Below are 20,002 nucleotides of genomic sequence, written 5' to 3'. Positions count from 1 at the left end.
TGGACATCATCTCTTGCCTATTGCTTTTTGAAGAACTTTATGGGGCCAAACGATGCTGGTCGCCATACTGGAAATGTTAACATTCGACTGACTGACTAACATTCTACCAACAGCAAAATAGATCAGGAAGAAATCTACAACCACTCAACAGTCAGTCAACTCAGCAATGCCCCTTCATTATTCAAATAATTAATCACTTTTAAGCTTCATGAAATTAAAACATTACATATACATTATTTAAAAAAAAACCTGTTTCGGCTGCACCAATAAAGAAGACTTTTTGACACCAGATATCTTTTTTCACACTTGCCCGTTAACATGTTAATTTCTGCTGTAAAAATGTAGCTTTTAATATTGGACTTAAAGGTAAAGTATGCAGGGAGAATCAGTCCCACGATTCCCCTGATTTAGTTAGCTAACTATCTATTCAGCTGCTTTATCCTCAACGCAGTGCACAGACTTGGCTTGGATGTATTGAACTAGTGAAGGTGTAACAAATGAAGCCGGTTTATTTTATTGATTGCTTTCCAGCAGCAGGATGGGAGTTTGCTACACTCTGATGTGTTGGAAAGAATTATGGTCGTTTCGTACAGACTGCTTTCAGCAAGACTGATTTTTTTAAGATAATAAGAGCAAGATTGTTTTCATAAACATGCCCTGGCTTGTTTGATGCAATTCTACTCAGATTAGCATTTACATATCACAATAATCTACAACAGGTTGCTGGCAGAAGGTTCTTATTTTGTAAAAACTATTCTGCTCCGTATGACATGTTTACCCGCAGATGTTTCAGGCACATTACGTTCGTCAGTGCGATAATGAAAACATTTTGGAAAATAGCATATTGGAGAAGTGTTGTGCAAATTGTTTGTGTGTGTGTGTGTGTGTGTGTGTGTGTGTGTGTGTGTGTGTACACAGTTTTTCATCCACAAGTTTGCTTCTTGATGTGCACATGCTGGCTGAATATGAGAGTCATTCAAAGAGGCTGAAATAATTTGTTCCTTTGAAGGTGATCATTTTGATTTTCAGTCAGGATAAGGAGAAAAAAAAAAACATTTCAACATTTCTCTGCAGACAGTCTTGTCTTGTCACTGCTATGGAAAAGAACATAACATTACCTGGTTTAACTTAATAAGCGGTTGTCATGCAGCCACCAAGGACCCTTCTGAATTTTAGAAAATATAGGAAATTCTTCTGATTCTTAAAACTCATTAACCATCTTGGAAACAATAATATTTCAGGAGAAACAGGCGATGAATCGGAGGGAGGGAGCAGCGGAACAAAAGTCTCAAAGGAGCAACTGAAAGAGAAGATGAGGATAAATGTAAAAAAAGCAAAAAGTAAACACAAGGCTTAGTGGCAAAGGCAATCTCGTCTAGTTTTGTTGTTACTAGGCAACAGCTTTTTCCACTTGTTTGCGAAGTAAAGACATTTTCATCCCCAGGTTGAAAAAAGCAGTGCCAAAACAAAGTTTCAAACATTCGAATTGGAGGACTGTGGATTTGAAAAAAGGAAATGCCAACATTTACTTCGCCTCTTATCCATTGGAGAAGCAGGGCGCAGAGAGTTGAAGAGGAGGAACAATTAGCATAAAAAAAACTTCCTCTCTGTCACAGTGATAAACCAGTCAAACAATTAGATTCAGGGTCTCTCTTTCTATTTGCAAAGACATTATTCCTTGTGTCCACAGCAAATACATTAGATAATAAATAAATAAAGCTTTGTCTCACATTGAACATTTTCATTGTATGAAAGAACGACCGCAGAAAAGTGTACAGAGCCTCTAAATGACATGCATGGCGCTCATACTAGTTTTGAACAGTGACACTCTGCTTTGTCAACTGATGTACTTGATGGTGGCTATGGCTCAGTTGGTAGAGTCGGTCGTCTCTTAACCGGAAGGATGGAGGTTCTATCCCCAGTTCAAGCAGCGACATGTCCAATGTGTCCTTGGGCAGAACCCTAAATTCCAGGTTGCTCCTGCCGCTTCGGTGTAGGAACTGGATCAGTTACTTGTGATAGCAGCGTCTGCCGTCAGAGTGTGAATGTGTAGGTGAGACATGAGGTGTCAAAAGCACTTTGAGTAGTCAAAAGATGAGTAAAGATCTATACAAGCTGAAGTCCATTTACCACATTGAAAACAGGAGTGTTCGTCTATGATCAAAAATTGTCTACGGGTGCACCCAACACGCAACTTTGAAAACCCTTGTGTTAACCTCTACCTTCCCCATCTGGGATCTGAAGTCCACTGAGGTTTACGTTCAAATCTCACAGCCATAAAATGTGTTATTCATAAAGTTTTCAATAAATTTGTTCAGAGTTTAGAACATTGTTTCTCATTTTTTGTTTTAATTAGTGCTTTTAAAAAAAAACATGGATTAGTGTCCACGGAGGCCCCAGTCAATAGCACTTCAGCTTTGATGTATCTCTATTATGGGACTAATTATGAAATTCATGTTTGACATAACTGAGTATCAATCGTTAATAGGAGGGAAGGGACAGTCTGTCCGTCGGGTTGTTACACAATGGCTTTTTAAAGTTTAGATAAATTAACTTTTACATCATTGCCCTTCCCTTCAGAAAAACATCCAAAAGTTTTTAAGAGTAGAGCATTAAGCGTTTGCTATGGTTGTTTTATAATGTAGCTTAACACCATTCTGTAGTCTGTGTATGTTAAATATGTTGTTTGGTTGACGGTAATATTTTATGGTCCTGTTCTACAAAAAAACAACAACGTTCCTTAGAACCGATCGCTAAAATTAGTAACACCATCATTAACGCTGGGTTTTACCTGATATAATATACCCAATAGAAAGTATGACAATACATGACAAATAAGAGTAGTGTTCTTTTATTATAAGTGTACCATGTCTAAGAAAATGAAGAAAAAGTATCATCATCAACCAATAAAAATGCTCCAAAATTATCACCAAAAAAAATCGAAATTCCAGAACAAAAAATCCTAAAATGAAAATAGTGTAACTGGAAACTGGGTCTTTGGTCTATCCATTCCTGTGACATTTCAGACCTTCCTGGTGAAGGCAAAGTGTCCTTGACACACAGACAGCTGCTGGAGAGAGAAACTATTTCCAGGTGAAAATCACCCTAACGTACCTTTTAGGAAAAGCATGTTTTAGAGAAGGAAAGCACCCACGCCTTGAAATACATCAAAGACAGTGCTGAAGCTGCCTAGGGGCCCATGACACCCAGACAAACACAACATAATGAGAATCGTGTAAATATGTTTGTTCGGGTAACAAATCACACGCCGATAGTTTTCAAGGGTTACAAAAAGTATTCCATGCAGCTGAAGCAGCAGCTTTAGTAGCAACAATTCTGGGAGACTTTAACCACTTTGAATTTAAACTGTCCCTCTCTGGCTTTAAACAATGTGTGAAGTTTGGCACTCGAGATAACAAGGTTTTAGATAAACACTTTGGAAAACGAATAAAATAAAGACAGTGCTATAAATGTTGTTAGTTGTTTGGACACTATGGCTCCCAAAGATATCCATATTTATTTACTGAGTTCGTAAAGTATCACAATGTTTAGAGCCCGGCCGTGATAAGTAGTGCATCATAAGTAGTGATTTTTTTTTTCTTTCTTTTTTTACTCTGCACCTCAAAAAGTGACTTGCATGTGTTTGCTGACTTTTTTTGCGCTGCTTTATTCACATGTGGGTTGCTGTGCATTTCTACTGTTTTTATTTTTTATTTGTCGAGTTTATTACAGAGGCAGCTAAAAGTGTGGCACACGAGATTTCAAGACTCATTGTCCCCAGGGAAGAAAAAAAGTGTATTTTATCGTATGGCATCATAAATCAATGGAAAATGCACCATATGATCCTGGGTCCATGCATGGAACAGATTTTTTTTTTTCACATCTCATCGTTTCATATCATATCTTGATATGTATAGCATTGCATCCTATACTTTGGTATACTACGTTAGGTCAAAAAAAAAAAAAACACCATACATTCCTGGGTCCATGCAGGTTTTCATACACATCAAAAAAGTAAGATGACAATGATTTGATGACGTCCTGTTTAGTGGTAAAGTTATAACAAAAACCAACGATCATTAAAAGAAAAAAGCATCCTGTGCTGACTCAATTTTACAATTATTGCAATATTGGAAGGAGTATTGAGGGTGTTCTTGTATTTTCTCTAGATCGAAGCCTGCAGCAAGGAGGCCGAGAAGATCGATTCCCTCATCAACTATGCCAGCCCCACTCTGGTCTCCCACGTCCCCCTCTCCGCCTTCCTCTCCTCTGAGATCAGAACCTCCTCCATCCAGTCTTCGGCGAACGCTCAAACTGCGCCTCTCTCCGCCAGCCTGTGCTTCCTGCTGGGCTGCATCATCACCGCAGCCGCCAGCTCTGAGCGCCTTTAATCCCTACCCAGCCCCTCCCCTCACTAACTCCTGAGTGTTTCCAAAGAGTCTTCCCCCTTCCTCTGAGATGACGGGGCTGTCAGGAGGTGAGTGTGTGTTTGTGTGACGGCAGCAGGGAGAAGAAGCGGCGACATCTTTCGACAATCATTCCTATCGACTCACCTGCGTGTCAAACAATCAAGATGGTGGAAAAGCTATTAACGTTGAAAGCTTTTGTATGAACAGTATTATTCGGTGGAAGAGTTACCCACTGGGTTTCCCTCCATTTTATTGTGTGTGTGTGTTTGTGTGTGCGTGTGTGTGTGACCTTTAAGAAGCATTTGACTTCATACCAGCAGTGTTTATCCATTAGTTCCAGCAACAAGCTCTCCTCTGAAAGCTGTTGAGTGGGAATGTAAATTTCATGACTCACTCTGCCTTATTTACAGGCTTAGTGTGTGTGTGTGGGTTTGTGCATTTGTGTGTGTCTGATTGAGTTTTGGTGACAGACAAGGACAAAACATCCCAGTCTGGCAGAACTTCTGTCTACTACCCAAAAAACCCTCGGCCACACACATTTTTAATTACACTTATACACAACAAGAACCATTGTCACTCCATCCACATTCCTTTGTTCAGTTTAAATCATGTATCAGATGGAGTCTGATCATTTGTCTGTAGGACAGTGCATCGTGTATATACATGTGAGGTGTTTATGGACCTATAGTGTTTGAACCTCTAACCTCAGCAGTGTTAGTGCCATGCTCATATACTGAGCCAGCTCAGATTAAACTCATCCAAAGTTCCACAGGTTGGGACGACAGTGCTGAAGCACACTTAAGTGCCAAGAAGTCATTTGAAAAGTATTCATGTAAAGGGAGTCACGTTCTGTTTCCACAGCGGGAGAGTGAAGCTGAACAAAGTGTGATCTAGGATCTGAAATGATGAAGACATCAAACTCTCTGCCTTTCTCCGGACAAACCTGGTAACACTTTAATCTGATTAAAATCACAATAACACGTTCATTTAAAGTAGAGAAAAAAGATACAATGTTTTTTAAAAGTAATTTTTCAACATTAAAACCGCTCAGTTTTCTCCCCGATAGGCAGATGGCGTCAGTGTTAGTCAAGAGACAAATGTTATTTCAGAACATAAAGAATCATTTAAAATGTAAAGGTTTAACGCTCACTGTAGCAACTGCATGTACTGTAGTATGACATCCATATGTTCAGAAAGTTTTAGGACCGCTTCGTACTATAGTTAAAAAAAAAGCTCACAGCTTTTCCGACATTTTCTAAATAATACATTAAAACAAAGGGATATTCTTTTTCAAATGTCACTTCTCCAATCCCTCTTCTTTTAACATTGAAGTTTAACTTCTCCATGCTTTCTAAATCACAGCTCACTAACCATTAGACATGATATCGCTTTGCTCTGAGAGTCACAGGCAAACCGTGTTTGTGTGAGTGTTTTGAAATGCATCGAGAGATGTAGTCCCTGCGTGCAGCTTCATAATACATGATTTTCACTGCAGTAAAAGAGCAATCTTTATTGCTGAACAAGTTATATTGACAGCGTTAGAAAATAAAGTGCATGGAAGGGTTGAAGTCTTTTAAATCTGATTGGATGCTCAGTTAGTGTGATTTGTATAAACACCTTTTATTAATTCCTTTGAGTGCTGCTGTTCCAATAAAAGGTCAGAGAGCTTGCAAAGAGATTTAAAAGAAATAGCGAATACTATTGACGCTACAGACACCAAGGTTTGTTGAGTTTAATTTCGATTGTTTTATCCCCATCGTGCAACTTGAACCATTTGCCTTATAAAACCCGACATCTCTGTGAATGTATGCCGCTACTCCACGATGCATACTCATATTACACATCTACACACTCCTTATCCAAGGGGCCATGAGCAGAGAAGATCACAACTGTTTTCACAGGATGAGTAATTAATTCATCATGTTGAAAGTTCTGCAGCCAAGGCATGATCACCATTAGAGCCAGACGATTCATCAACCTGCCGATGATATCTGCCAATTTTAGCATCTCTAGGGACTATCGGTCGTGGCGAATTTTATCGCAGATATGTGCCGATATTTTTGGATCAATTCATTAGTCGAATACCACTTTAGTTGAGTATCGTTGTGTTACACGAGCAGTTCTGTCCATGTAACCAGTAGAGGGCGCTATATGGATCACAACAAGGATTATAACTCTCGAAGAGTGTGAGGCGGAGATGCACACACGTGTCGTTACTTTCCCATTGAGTGACCGCCTTGTCTTCATAATATCTTTCCCCAAAGTGTTTGATCACTGCTTTTGAGGGATCAACTTAATACATGTGTATCTACATCCATCTAGCTCTACTGACCGAACATAAAGCTAAGCTAAGAGAGATATCGGCACAACATCAATATCTGTATTGGCCCAAAAATCCACATCAGTCGCCCTAAATCACCTCATCTTCCAAAGTGTTACCAGGTTTGTTTGAGCAGCAGCAGGTGAAACATTGTGAGATAAAGCATCTTTAAAGTCCTAGCTCCCCTCCCTCTGTGTGGGGCCAGTCGCTCTGACAAGCATTAAAAGGGATGCTTCGCATCTGTACATATGAACTAGAAGCCATTTAATAACAAATGACAATCACACAGTCACTACCCACAATCCTCTTTGGGTAGAAATGATTTCCACAGTATGCCTTTGCATATAGTGTCTTATATGAAGTAATAATAAAAAATGCAATAACTTTATATTTGTTAAGAAATGTCTCTATATTTGATATGTATGTGATTGAGATAATGATCACCTATGTGCCATGACAGATAGCTGTTATTCTTCTTGCATGATGACAATTATGAAGTGTTTGTACTCCCGAATGTATTATATTGTGTTGTCCCGTCTTTGTCCCCTTTCTGCCTGTACAGCACAATGTGTCCCCCTCTCTAACAGTATTACTGTGCTAGGCAGCTCTGTAGCAGGGAACCCTCAACACGGCTCCTCCATCTATTACTATTTGTATTATTATTATTATTAATATTTTTATTATTATTATGAATATGGTTATTTTTTTCATTTTTGTGACCAATGGAGCCAACAAAAGTTTTTACTTAACAAGATTGTGTCAGTGGTCAGTGTTTGATTTGATTCAATGTTACTTAAGAAGAGGGAAAACTAAAGCGTTCAAACTGCTCCTGATGAATTATTTCTCAGCTGGAAGAAAAGTTCAACAATTTGAGAGAGAAAAAAAAAAACAACCTTTTTCTCTGAGAGTGAGATGAAAAGATTGAATACTTCACATGTTCTGACTGCAGCGCCTTTTTCAAAGTCGTGAATTCCATGCCCAGCCCATGTAATCATTTCATCTCTAGGGTAAAGATCTCCCCAAATGTTGAATTATTCATACATATTGATCGTGTCTTTAAAGTCCTGCTGCAACATGTCCCTACACCCAACTTGTCAAATACAACCAGCTGTTTTCCTGGCCTTATGCTTCAAAATATGCACGTTAAACTAGGTGCCCACAGCATCATTTTTTGGAAATGTTGGGGTCTCTGTTCTGAATTGGCAATGAAAACTTTACAGAACTTAATTAGACTTTCAAAATAAAAGCATTCAAATAGGGTATAAAAAGCATAGGCGGTTCAGAGGTGCTAACTTCTCCTCATGTGAATAATTAATTAGGTTTGATCACTTTACAGATACTTTACTTTGCCTTGACCGTTATAGCAAAAGAGACATACAGCTCTGTTAAACATGAAGTTCAATAAAAAAACAACAACACACGTTCATGAATGAGTCGAGCCTAAACACTTTGAAGGATTATATTTTGGAGAGTTGGGTCACTTTCCTGCTGTGTTTGATGAGTTGGGAGCCAAAGAAACATCATTTCTGAAAGGAAGCTCATTTCTCCTTTCCATATTTTATAAATGAGGTCCTTTCGAGTGTAACTGAACCAATCAGCAGTCAGTCCAAGCAGCAGAGCAGGTCTTCTTTCATTACATTGACTGTTGTAACTCATTCTGGGTTTTTAAAGGTTGATTCTTCTTTTTAACCAAATCGTCCAATGCTTTTTATGCCCGTTGAGTGTTGTCCTCTCCTTTTATCATCAGTGTTAGACTCTGTAAAAATGTCAGGAATCTCAAAGAGAAAGAATTCAGCAGGAAGCATATTTCATGAAATATAAAAGAAGCAATACCACAACCCATTAAGTCTTGTTGTTTATTTCTGTGTTTCATCACAATTTGAGTCACAATCCCAGCTCAGCGTTCACACCTGGAACCCCAAACACAGCAAACGCACAGCTTCCGCAGTGAAAGATGAGCTTTGACTTTTTAATCATATTCATTGTTGAAGCTTCTGATCCGACAACAAATGATATTCATCCACGGTATCCATCACTAATGCGTTTCTCATGAAAGCTTAAGAGGGACACAAATACGTGATCAAATATTCGCCTTGCCACAAAAACCTATCATCGTACAGCTCTGAGATTTCAACATATAAAACGTGTGAAGTGTGCTGAAGGAATACGGCATTAATATTTCATCCATGGAGATACAAACACAACAGGGAGTGAGGTTCTCTCTCCTTCACACATACTTTCTTAGCTTGCATGGCGTGAACGAAGCCATTCTGCTGTAAATTGAGCGTCTGCCTCGCATGCTTTCATGTCATTTTGTCCAGATAAATGACAAGGATGATAAAGGCTTCAAACACAAGCGTTATACAGAGAAGTTAGATCATTCTGCTAAAAAATATTGTCCTAATGTATCTAGCTTTGCTCCAATGTATTTAATATTTTAGTGTATCACTCAATGCATAACCTCAATTCAACTCAAGTTCAGTGCTTTACCAGATGTACCAGTTATTGCACAACTTGATGCCTATGACAGTATAGTGACACTACAAAGGGTTATCTAAAATGCAATATTAATCTTTAATGTTGTGAAATATTGGCCCAAAAAAACCGTATTGTTTTGTGAACAAAAGTTGGGCTCTGTCACCACCATGTAAAACAGGGAACTAGTATCCCAGTTCAGGCGTAACTTTGAAGGACAACCAAAGATTCATCCTTCCACGCCTACGCAGTTTGTTTTCTTACATTTACTTCACCAGATTTTCAACTTAGTTGAAAGCGATTACTTACATATGAAAATGAAATCACCTTTTCAAATTTCAACAGATAATTTGAATTTGCCCAAATTAAATCTGGAGATGTGCTGAGCAACAAAGGATCGGAATCAGAATCACTTTTTATTACCAAGTAGATAGATAGATAGATAGATAGATAGATAGATACTTTATTGATCCCGAGCGAAATTCAGGGCATCCAGTAGCAGTATACAGACAGGCAGGACACAAGACATTGGTTACAATACACACCTGCTGTCCCCCCTCCCCTCTGTATACAATAATCCCCCAAACCAGATTTAGCAGCCCGTATGTGACTAAGAGTAAAGGTGAAACCTGTGCAGTTAGCATTAGCATTAGACTTAAAACTTATATAGTATGTACATAACCTGTGAGGAGAGAAAAACATGTGCTGATTAAAAGAGACCTGTAAACAGTTAAAGAGCCTTAGAAACAAAGTGCTGACCTTCTAGAAACTAGTTACATGTGCATGTACAGAGGTCTTTGAGGTAGTGCCAGAGGTGTGAGTACAGTCGTTAAACAGTCAATGCAGGGATGCAAATTGGGCTCAGCAACATAAAGGAGCAGTGATTAGCATTAAGTGTCCAAAACAATAAGGTGAAACCAGGAGTGATTAGGGTGATTGCCATTAAAGTACCCAACTATTGAGGGTGATCATGTCAACCATTACAGATGTAGCATAACACAACAGTAGGATGAAACCAGACATGATTAGGGTGATTATCATTAAAGTGACCTGTGCTCAGTAAGGTGACTATCAATATGCATTAAAGTGTCCAGCTGGGGGCTGACTCTGAGGTCAGCAGTGCAGATGAGGAGTGAGAAAAAAAAAAAGTGAAAAATGAGTCCAGGGTTCACCGTGTGCTACTTCCCTGCCGTGACAGTGAAGTGTTGTACAGTCTTATGGCCAGGGGGACAAAAGAGTTCTTGAGTCTGTCCGTGGAGCACGACTGTGACAGCAGTCTGTCACTGAACATGCTCCTCTGCCCGGTGAAGGTGCTGTGCAGAGGGTGGTGTGTGTTGTCCATGATGGAGAGCATTTTGTCCAGAGACCTCTTCTCTACCACTGTCACCAGTGAGTCCAGCTCTGTACCCACCACAGAGCCGGCCCTCCTCGCCAGTCTGTCCAGGCGTGCTGCGTCCCTCTTCTTGCAGCTTCCTCCCCAGCACACCACTGCATAGAAGAGGACGCTGGACACCACAGACTGGTAGAACATCTGCAGCAGCTTTTTGCAGTTGTTGAAGGACCCCAGCCTTCTCAGGAAGTACAGACGACTCTGTCCCTTCCTGCAGGTAGTGTCCATGTTAGGCGACCAGTCCAGCTTGTCATCCAGCTGCAGCCCCAGGTACCCGTAGGTCCTGACCACCTCCACGTCGACCCCCCCCCCGATGGAAACAGGTTCTAGATGTGGTTTGTTCCTTCGGAAGTCCACCACCATCTCCTTGGTCTTGGAGGTGTTTAGCTGCAGATGGTTGGCACTGCACCACGTCACAAAGTCCTCGATCAGGCTCCTGTACTCCTCCTCCTGTCCATCCCTGACACAAGCAACTATCGCAGTGTCGTCCGAGTATTTCTGCATGTGGCAGAGCTCAGAGTTACACTGGAAGTCAGAGGTGTACAGGGTGAACAGGACAGGGGAGAGCACAGTCCCCTGTGGTGCTCGGGTGCTGCTGACCACAGTGTCAGATGTGCAGTCCTTCAGTCTGACGTACTGTGGTCTCTCTGTGAGGTAGTCCGTGATCCACCTCACCAGGTGCGAGTCCACCCTCATCTCGGTCAGCTTGTCTCTCAGTAGGAGGGGATGGATGGTGTCGAAAGCGCTTGAGAAATCAAAGAACATGATTCTCATCACGCTGCTCCCTTTGTCCAGATGAGAGTAAGCCCTGTGTAGAAGATAGAGGATGGCATCGTCCACGCCCACCTTTGCCTGGTATGCAAACTGCAGGGGATCCTGTGCGTGTTGGACCTGGGGTCTGAGGTGTTGGAGCAGCAGCCGTTCAAAGGTCTTCATAACGTGGGATGTCAGAGCGATTGGTCTGAAGTCGCCTGGCTCACTTCACTTCTTCTTCTTCTTGGGGACCGGGGTGAGGCACGAGGTCTTCCAGAGCACAGGAACCTTCCCAAGCCGCAGGCTCATGTTGAAGACGTGCTGAAGTGGCTCCCCCAGTTCAGCAGAGCAGGCCTTTAGCATCCTGGGACACACCTTGTCCGGGCCTGCTGCCTTCCTGGGGCGGAGTCTCTTCAGCTCCTTGCTCACCTGGTCTCTGGTGATGGTGGGGGGGAGGGGGGATGGATTGTCTCTGGAGAGTGTGTTTGTCCTGGTGGAGGTGTTGGGGGGAGTGAGAGGGGGGGAGGGGGTGTGTAGAGGGTTGCTGGGGGGACAGGCACTGGCTGCAGCGACGGGGCTGTCAAACCTGTTAAAAAACAAGTTGAGCTGGTTTGCTCTCTCAGGGTCCCCGTCTTCTGCGTTGTTGTTTTTCTTCTTGCAGCCTGTGATGGTTTTCATGCCCTCCCAGACCTCCCTCATGTTGTTCTGCTGCAGCTTCTGTTCTACCTTCCTTCTGTACTCCTCCTTTGCCTCTCGGAGTCTAACCTTGAGTTCCCCCTGCACACGCTTCAGCTCTGCCTGGTCTCCCTCCTTGAATGCCCTTTTCTTCCTGTTAAGGATCTCCTTGACATCGCTGGTGATCCAGGGCTTGTTATTCGGGAAGCAGCGCACAGTTTTAGTGGGAACCACAACGTCCATACAGAAGTTCATGTAGTCAGTTGTGCAGTGTGTGACCCCCTCAATGTCATCACCATGAGTCTCTTGCAGGGCACTCCAGTCAGTGGTCTCAAAACAGTCTCTGAGGGCCTCCTCTGCCTCGGGAGACCACTTTCTGAAGGTGCGTGTAGTTACCGGTTGTCTCTGGATCTTAGTCTTGTACTGTGGCTTGAGTAGGACCAGGTTGTGATTGGACTTCCCCAGAGGTGGTAAGGGGGTGGCAGTGTAGGCGTCCTTCACGTTTGCATACAAGAGGTCTATTGTCCTGTTCTTCCTGGTGGGACAGCTTACAAACTGGTGAAAGTCCGGTAGTGTGGAGTTCAATGTAACATGGTTAAAGTCCCCTGAGATGGCAATGAAAGCATCAGGGTGCAGTGTTTGTAATCTCGAGATGTTCGAGTGGATGACGTCACACGCAGTCTCAACGTGTGCTAGCGGGGGGACGTAAACAACAACAACAATGGCGTGGGAGAACTCCCTGGGCATGTAGTAAGGACGGAGACCTACCGCCAGCAGTTCGATGTCTTTGCTGCACGTTACCTCCTTTACAGTAACATGTCCATGGTGGCACCATCTGTTGTTAATAAACAGCGCGAGTCCTCCTCCTTTCCGTTTGCCGCTGCGTTTCGTGTCTCTGTCCGCTCTCACTGTAGTGAAACCCGGTAGATCCACGTTAGCGTCCGGGGTGTTTTGAGTCAGCCAGGTTTCTGTGAGGCACATTAAACTGCACTCTCTAAATGTCTGGTTGTTCCTCACAAGAGCAGCCAGCTCGTCTGTCTTGTTGGTTAGACAGTTTACGTTCCCCATAACTATCACCGGAACCGAGGACTTGTACTTCCATCGCTTAGCCGCTAGCTTAGCCTTTAGCTTAGCCCCAGCTCTACAGCCTCTGTACCGCTGCTTCAGCTCCTCTGGTATCGGGTGAACGATGCCGGCTTGTCCCGCTGTCCGGAGTGAGAGCAGCGTCTCCCTTGAATAAGAAAGTTTTCCGCTGCTATTTCCGCGAAAACACGAAAAAGTATCCATAGGATACATAAAGTTATACACTGAAAGTGTACTATAAAAACTATAAAAGTAGAAGTTGGCACAGAGCCACAACAAACGAATAACATATCAAGACGAGTACGACAGGGACGGAGCTACTGAATGTGCTGCCACTCACATCGGCGCACAGGTGAGAATGTGACATTTAAATGCAACGAATTTGTCTTGGTGTATTGGTGCAAAAACAGTGAACATGGGATATAAGGCTAAAATAGCAAGTATTTAAATAAAATAAAATATAAGAAACAATTACCAATATATAAAGTAGAATTTGCACTGGAAGCATCATCATTTTCAGTCTACAAATGTGCCTTTCCAAAAATGCAACCAATGAATTCAGACACAGTAAAGTGAACAAACGTGATGCAAAAGAAGGCTTCTGATTTGTGATCTTATAAGGATATCAGCTTTACAAGGTTTCCTAAGGCCTAAATGTATGCAGCAGTGGAGGCGGAGCCCCCTACATTTCTATAATAGCAAACACAGTCACGCCTGATCAGTCTCCTGCCAAACAACATCTGTTGATTTTAGTTTAATTCTGATTTGACAGTAATATGGATGAGTCTTTTGTGCCCAGTAAAACAGAAAGTATATTTAAAGTCTTCATGGATTTTTCATATATTCCTCAAATGCTTCGAGACTGATCATCCAGATGCATCATTTTGTTTTTCTGTGAACAAATGTGAGGAGGAGAGTAATTATGATGAGGATCGATGCTGACACACAGAGTAGTGACTCATTCTGAACTCAAACCTCTAATCTCTGACATTCTCGTCACAAGAAGAAAAACGGACGTAGCAATAAGGGAGTACACAGTGCTCAGTCGACAGCTGGTGAAGCACAGTAATTGAATGTAAAAGGGCTCTGAAGATAATCTGAAGACTACTCTGAAAATGATTATGTTTGAGGATCTCTTTGACTTTATTAACGCTAAAAAGTGAACTGGGGCAATAGTCCTCATATAAGCTCTTTTTAATTGTTTCTTTGTACCATGCTGTGCTCAACTGCTTACAGTGTGAACAGACACCTAGCTGTGGGAGTGTCACCCACCTGGGGGAGGGGCTACTGGGGTTAGTGTTGTCATAAAGGAAACACATTCCCAAATTATAAGAAGAGTCCGTCATCTCCGTCTTTTGTCTGCTCCACTTTTTGGAAAATGTTAGCTCAAACTGCCCATTTGTGTCTGTTCAATTCAATTCAAGAAACTTTATTTATCCCCGAGGGGCAATTGAAAGGAACAGAGAAGCACCACCGTTCAACCACAAGAGCAGCGAACTGGACTGACATATTATTGACAGATATATTAGTGTTGTTTTTTTAAGTCAATTGTATTTTGCACAATATGTGACCTTTAATAGATGTATATACAGCAATAGAAAGTTAATTACGCAAAACCCTGCTCCCTTAAAAGCCGTGCCCCTCACTGACATGCCTAAAGCAGATTTCAGCTCATGCTTTGACTGTGGGCCTGTGCATGCATGGGGTAGAGAGCAAGCAGGGAGACAGGGAGGCATGATTGGTTCATAAAACTAGAACTGAGTGCAAACATTGGACAAAGTTTTTACGTGTTTACAGCTTTCTACGGGTGAGGGATTTTCTTTGTTCCTTTTTCAGAGCACATCAGTGATTTATTTCTGTCGGGACATAAAGACAATTTCAACCAAAAACTTAAAAAGTGTATCTGGAGGAAATGACCAAACTTTCCTTTAATGCTTTGAATAAGACAAATGTCTAACATGAACTATTGCAACACCTGGAGACATGCAGCGACAGCAGCGTTTTACAACAGAGGCGGAGTCAACCTGCACAGCGACTCTGGCATGCTCAATAAAATCTATACCATTATTGGCTATAGTTCTGTTTGGATCACTTTCAGATGAAAACATTTTTTTTTTTTTTAAAGATTTGTTTTTGGCCTTTTGCCTTTATTGTAGAGGGAGGACAGTGGATAGAGTCGGAAAGGGGGAGAGAGAGTGGGGAGAGACATGCGGGAAATGGGCCACAGGCCGGACGCGAACCCGGGCCGCCTGCGCGCGAGGACTGAGCCTCAATACGTGGGGTCGCGCGCACTGCCGCTGCACCACCGGCGACCCCGTATCAACAGATGAAAACATTTTTTAACACACACCCATTAACAGAAACACGTACCTGACGTATGTAATGTGACGTATGAGATCAATTTCTGACAAGTTAGTCAGATTTTGTTTGTATGTGGAAACGGAAGGAACAGCATAGTTTGTTGTTATTTCAGGTGTCTGAAGCCTAGTTTATGCTTCTGCGTCCCCTACGCTTCGTGCCGTAGCCTCACCTCCAAAAAATCCTGACAACGCGTCACATCGACATGAACGAATAAAGGACTATGTTCGGTCCCCTCAGAACGTCATTTCCAGCAGTTGCTTTTCCGGTCACAACAGAAATATTTTCAGAGGCTGTATTTGCGAAATCGGCCCATTGACATTTTAAAGTAAAAGTGCATTCCTCCATCCAGGTCCCTCAGTGTGCTAATGATTGTGTTAAATTCACCCGTTTTCAGCCTCGATTGGTTTAGTGGTCGGACAGGCCACCTCTGCAAACCTCTGAAACAATAACAAAGAGACAGCTACACACCCCGAGTGGCTACAACACCAGCGTCTACGCTGTAGACACGTCGTTGTGCGACACAGAAGCATAAACTAGGCTTTAGACCACCCGGACAGCTCATAATGATGATTCAATTGGTTGGCTAGCATCCAGCCAAAAGTGCAGTTAGAAGGCGGTGTACTCAGAGACAAGATGATCTCAGGTTTGATAAATTAGTCTCCAATGGGACCAACTTTTATCAAGGACTCCAAAATACTTCCACTTTTGTCATCTTCAGTCTGGTATTCATTTTCACTCTAAACTAATTGAATTAACATCTAGCCAAAACTCCGGTAAGAGGGTTGTTTTTGTTTTTTCAAATAATTAGTCGGAATCTCTAATGGTGCCATTAGCTTCAGCGAACATCACTGACAAAAGGAGGCTGGGAAAAATGAATGCGAGTGCTGTTTGCTCTTAACCGGTACTTCTCACTTCAAAAGGGCTTTTCACTTTTGCTCTAAGGATCGTCGGTATTTAATGTTCAAATTTAATCAGGATTGTAAAAGACATGGGGTGCATTCAAATTGAGTTTTTTGCTTAGTAAGGTTTCTAACTAAGTGAAACGACCCAGAAACATTTTAAGTGTCGGCCATGATAAGATCTGTTAGCATTCTCTAAAAGCCAAGGAAAGGTGCGTCTATGCATCCCTTTTAACCACTTTTAGCATAGGAAAGAATGGACCATCCTTTCTGAAAGAAGCTGAGATAATGCTGTCCCACAATTCCTTGCAGAAGCAACATTTAAAGCAACTTGTGTGTTCGACCATTCCTGAAAACTAATGATGATGCTCAACATAATTCAACATTTTTCATTCACATAAGGATGCTTTTGCAATTGTACATTTGTATGCCTAAAACTTGATGCATGTCTTCCATAAATTTAACAATGCTCACAGTAAATTAGCATAAGGCAATTCATTTTATCTTATCTTATTTTGGATTAATGTTGATTTACAAGTGGACAACCATGTGGTTTCACTTTTGTTACATGTAGCCCATATTCCTTTCATTTCACTTCCAACCTTTGGGTGATTAAGATTATTTCACAAGTAAGAAGGCAGAGAAGAATGTTTTTAAGACGCTCTTTTAGCAGTCCATTTTTTGAAAAATTGTAGTTTTACCAACGTCATTAACCTCTGCCGTCACTTTATTACTTTCCCTGACATCTTTCCTTAACCTAATGATGTTTTCCCAGGCATTAAGGTGAAGAGGATAGTAAAAAGGGGATAGGAGGGACAATCCAATTCCACCCTAAAAGTGAAATGTTTTCCCTTTGTTGCATATAAGCACATCAGGATTTTTTTTCAAGGGTGTTTTGGGGCCTCTCAGATAGGAATACTAGGGAGACAATGTGGAGGAGAGGTGCACCAAATGGTTGCCAATAATGAGTTTAGCCAGTGAGCAGTTCATTCAAGACTGAAGCGTAGGGCAAACGTTGCTCGATTTATTAATCTAAACCTTTGCTTGTGAAGGTTTTTAAAGGGTGAGGATTCACATTGCCTGCAGGAGCCCTGCATTCCAGAAATGGAAGCTTACAATTTTCCATTTCAGTGGTCCAACAATTCATTAGCAAAGTGGTCATGATGAGGAGCAGCACCTCCAGGTCTGTTAGTGTCTTGTTCATGAGTGAGGGTAAAATGGGTTTGTAGATGGACATGCAGGTTGGAGAAGTATCAGCATTAACACAGGAGCGGACCATGGAGGCAATGCTTTCTGTTAAGTAAGGTCCTTTACCTGCTTTTTGTAAACATAACGATGAGCATGGTCTTGTTACCTGCTCTTTCTTTAATGTTAACAGACAAACAGTAAGGTCCTTTACCTGCTTTTGTAAAGTGTCTCGAGATAACACCTGTTATGAATTGACGCTATACAAATAAAGATTGATTGATTGATTGTTAACCAGATGATTTATGTTTCGACTTTCACTCGTGGTCATGAGCTCTGTGTTGTGACCAAAAGAACGAGATCTTGGAAACAAGTTGTTGAAATAACTTTCCTCTGTAGGTTGGCTGACCTGAGCCTCGGAGTCGCTACTCATTTGCATTTAAACGACCTACCTGGTTGAGTTAGTTCAGAAATTGGATTAGATTGCATCCTTGGTGCCTTACTTTGGAGGTCTGCTTGTCTTGGGGGAAACCCACAGCTCACTAGAGGGATTATATAATCTATCTGGCCTGGGAATGCCTTGACGTCCCGCAGGTGGAGCTGGGGAGAGGGATGTCGAGGTTGACTTGCTTAGCACGCTGCCACCTGAAGAAAATTGGCTGGATTGAAAATGGGGAAAAAGCCTTTGGAAACAACAAAACAGTATAAGCAGCAGCAGTTCAGTGGAGCAGCTTGCAGGTGCTGTGCAGGCAGGCTGGGTATCTGAGGGTTTTGTTTTTTTACTGCAAAACTCTACCATTTAAAGTTCCATCAAAAGAAACCATAAAAGCAACATTAAATGGCTACATCCATCACTTATTTATTTATAGATAATAGCTGCACTCATGTTGACTGACCATACGGCCCGTTTATATCCACACACCTTGCCACCAATCAGGCCTGCAAACCTGCTGCTTATTTGCAATCAAGCTACCGACACACTCCACATTACAAAAGACGGCTCAGTTTTCCACCCGTCGCCAAAATCGTCCATCTCCCCATCGTGGTATTCTAGTCAGGCTCTTTTGTACACATTTTTGAAATCTTAAGGTTGTGCTATGACTCTTGTCTTTTCTTGTGTTTAGAAGTCTTCAATATTCCACCCAGCTCAAAGACCTCACTCCGCTACACTGCATCTGACAACAATAGATAACTTCTTAACTGTTTGTGTCCATGTTGTGGGTCCGTCTATGTTTTTATATTATTTTATATATATTCAATTAAAAGCATTGCATAAAGGAGGCGAGGGTGAATTTTGGCAACTTTAATCATTTTGATCCCCAGCGCATCTCTGTTATAATTAAAACTATAAAAAGTATTTGGGGGTATTTAGGTGCTGCACCTTGAACAATAGCTCCTGTTTATCACAAATGTGGACGTTTTTTGTGGTATTTGGTTAAGCCACAGTAAACACTAAGAGACTGTATGAGATCTGGGAAATTTACTAGATTTTGTTCAGGCCATATTGCCATTTTTTAACATCTCTATAATTTGACCAATATGTTAACCTATAAATGGTGTTCTAAACTAAATAAGACCTTTGCTGTAATGAGGATTTTTAAAGCTGTGAACAGATTGGCATTCGGGGCTGCATAGCACTGGGCTTTGAACGCTTCAGATGGCTGTAATCACACCCGCAGATTGTTCCCTCTGGTCTTCACCGGAGCAGAAGCTCTATACAGGGACTAACATAAAACGATTTTTTGTTGGCATTTGAAGAATTTGGCAGAAGCGTTGTGATTTAAATGTCACAGGAAATTTCACACCAGCTGAGTCCAAAACATGCATTCTAAACTGGTCCACAAATGTATATGTTACATGTTAGGTGGCAAACATGTTTGGCTTGAAGAATGCAAACGGAGCGTATAGCTCATGTCTACAGAGATGATCCACAAACCTAAAGGAGGCAGTGAGCATCCAGCTTCTCATGGGGACTGTGAGAATATACTTGTTCAAAGTCCAATTTCGAAACTACTGGGATGTTTCAATACAAGTCTATTTTAAGACACTTGTGGAGTGTGTTCCAGATGGGAATTGGGCTGTAGAGTTAAACTACAAATGAATATATTTAAGGTTTTGCTTTACATAAAATGATCAACCTATAAATTATGTAGTCTGTGTGCTGACTTGAAACAGGATCGTGCCTTAACAGGATTAACTTTTCCACATACTTTCTGACACATGTATGAAGTGTGCTCGATTTTATAAAAAAAAAAAAAAAATCACACACAGTTGAGTTTGCACATGGACAACACAGGGAGCATGATGGCTGCTTTACTGATTTTTGTATTTTGTATTTTCAGTCCTTTAATTGAGATACAGTTATAAATGAATTTAATAAAATAAAAGAGATGCGCTGTTGAGTCCGTGACCTCACATCGGCGAACATGACAGCTACTTTGTGGCGTTGTGG

The 20,002-nt window shown here is 41.6% G+C and overlaps 1 protein-coding gene across 1 annotated transcript in view; it reads left to right on the top strand.

Moving 5' to 3' along the window:
* The window catches only part of reck (reversion-inducing-cysteine-rich protein with kazal motifs), a 220,314-nt gene that overhangs the window by 62,604 nt on the left and 137,708 nt on the right, over positions 1-20,002 (top strand). The window contains exon 21 of the mRNA XM_079361492.1: positions 4,170-5,832. Coding sequence (XP_079217618.1) covers positions 4,170-4,391 — 222 coding nt within the window. The 3' untranslated portion in view covers positions 4,392-5,832. The remainder of the gene's footprint in view (positions 1-4,169; positions 5,833-20,002) is intronic.

This window comes from Symphodus melops (assembly GCF_947650265.1).
Source record: "Symphodus melops genome assembly, chromosome: 14".
NCBI lineage: Eukaryota > Metazoa > Chordata > Actinopteri > Labriformes > Labridae > Symphodus > Symphodus melops.
Note: the sequence above shows the minus strand (reverse complement) of the source record. Positions and strands in the feature narration are given on the sequence as shown.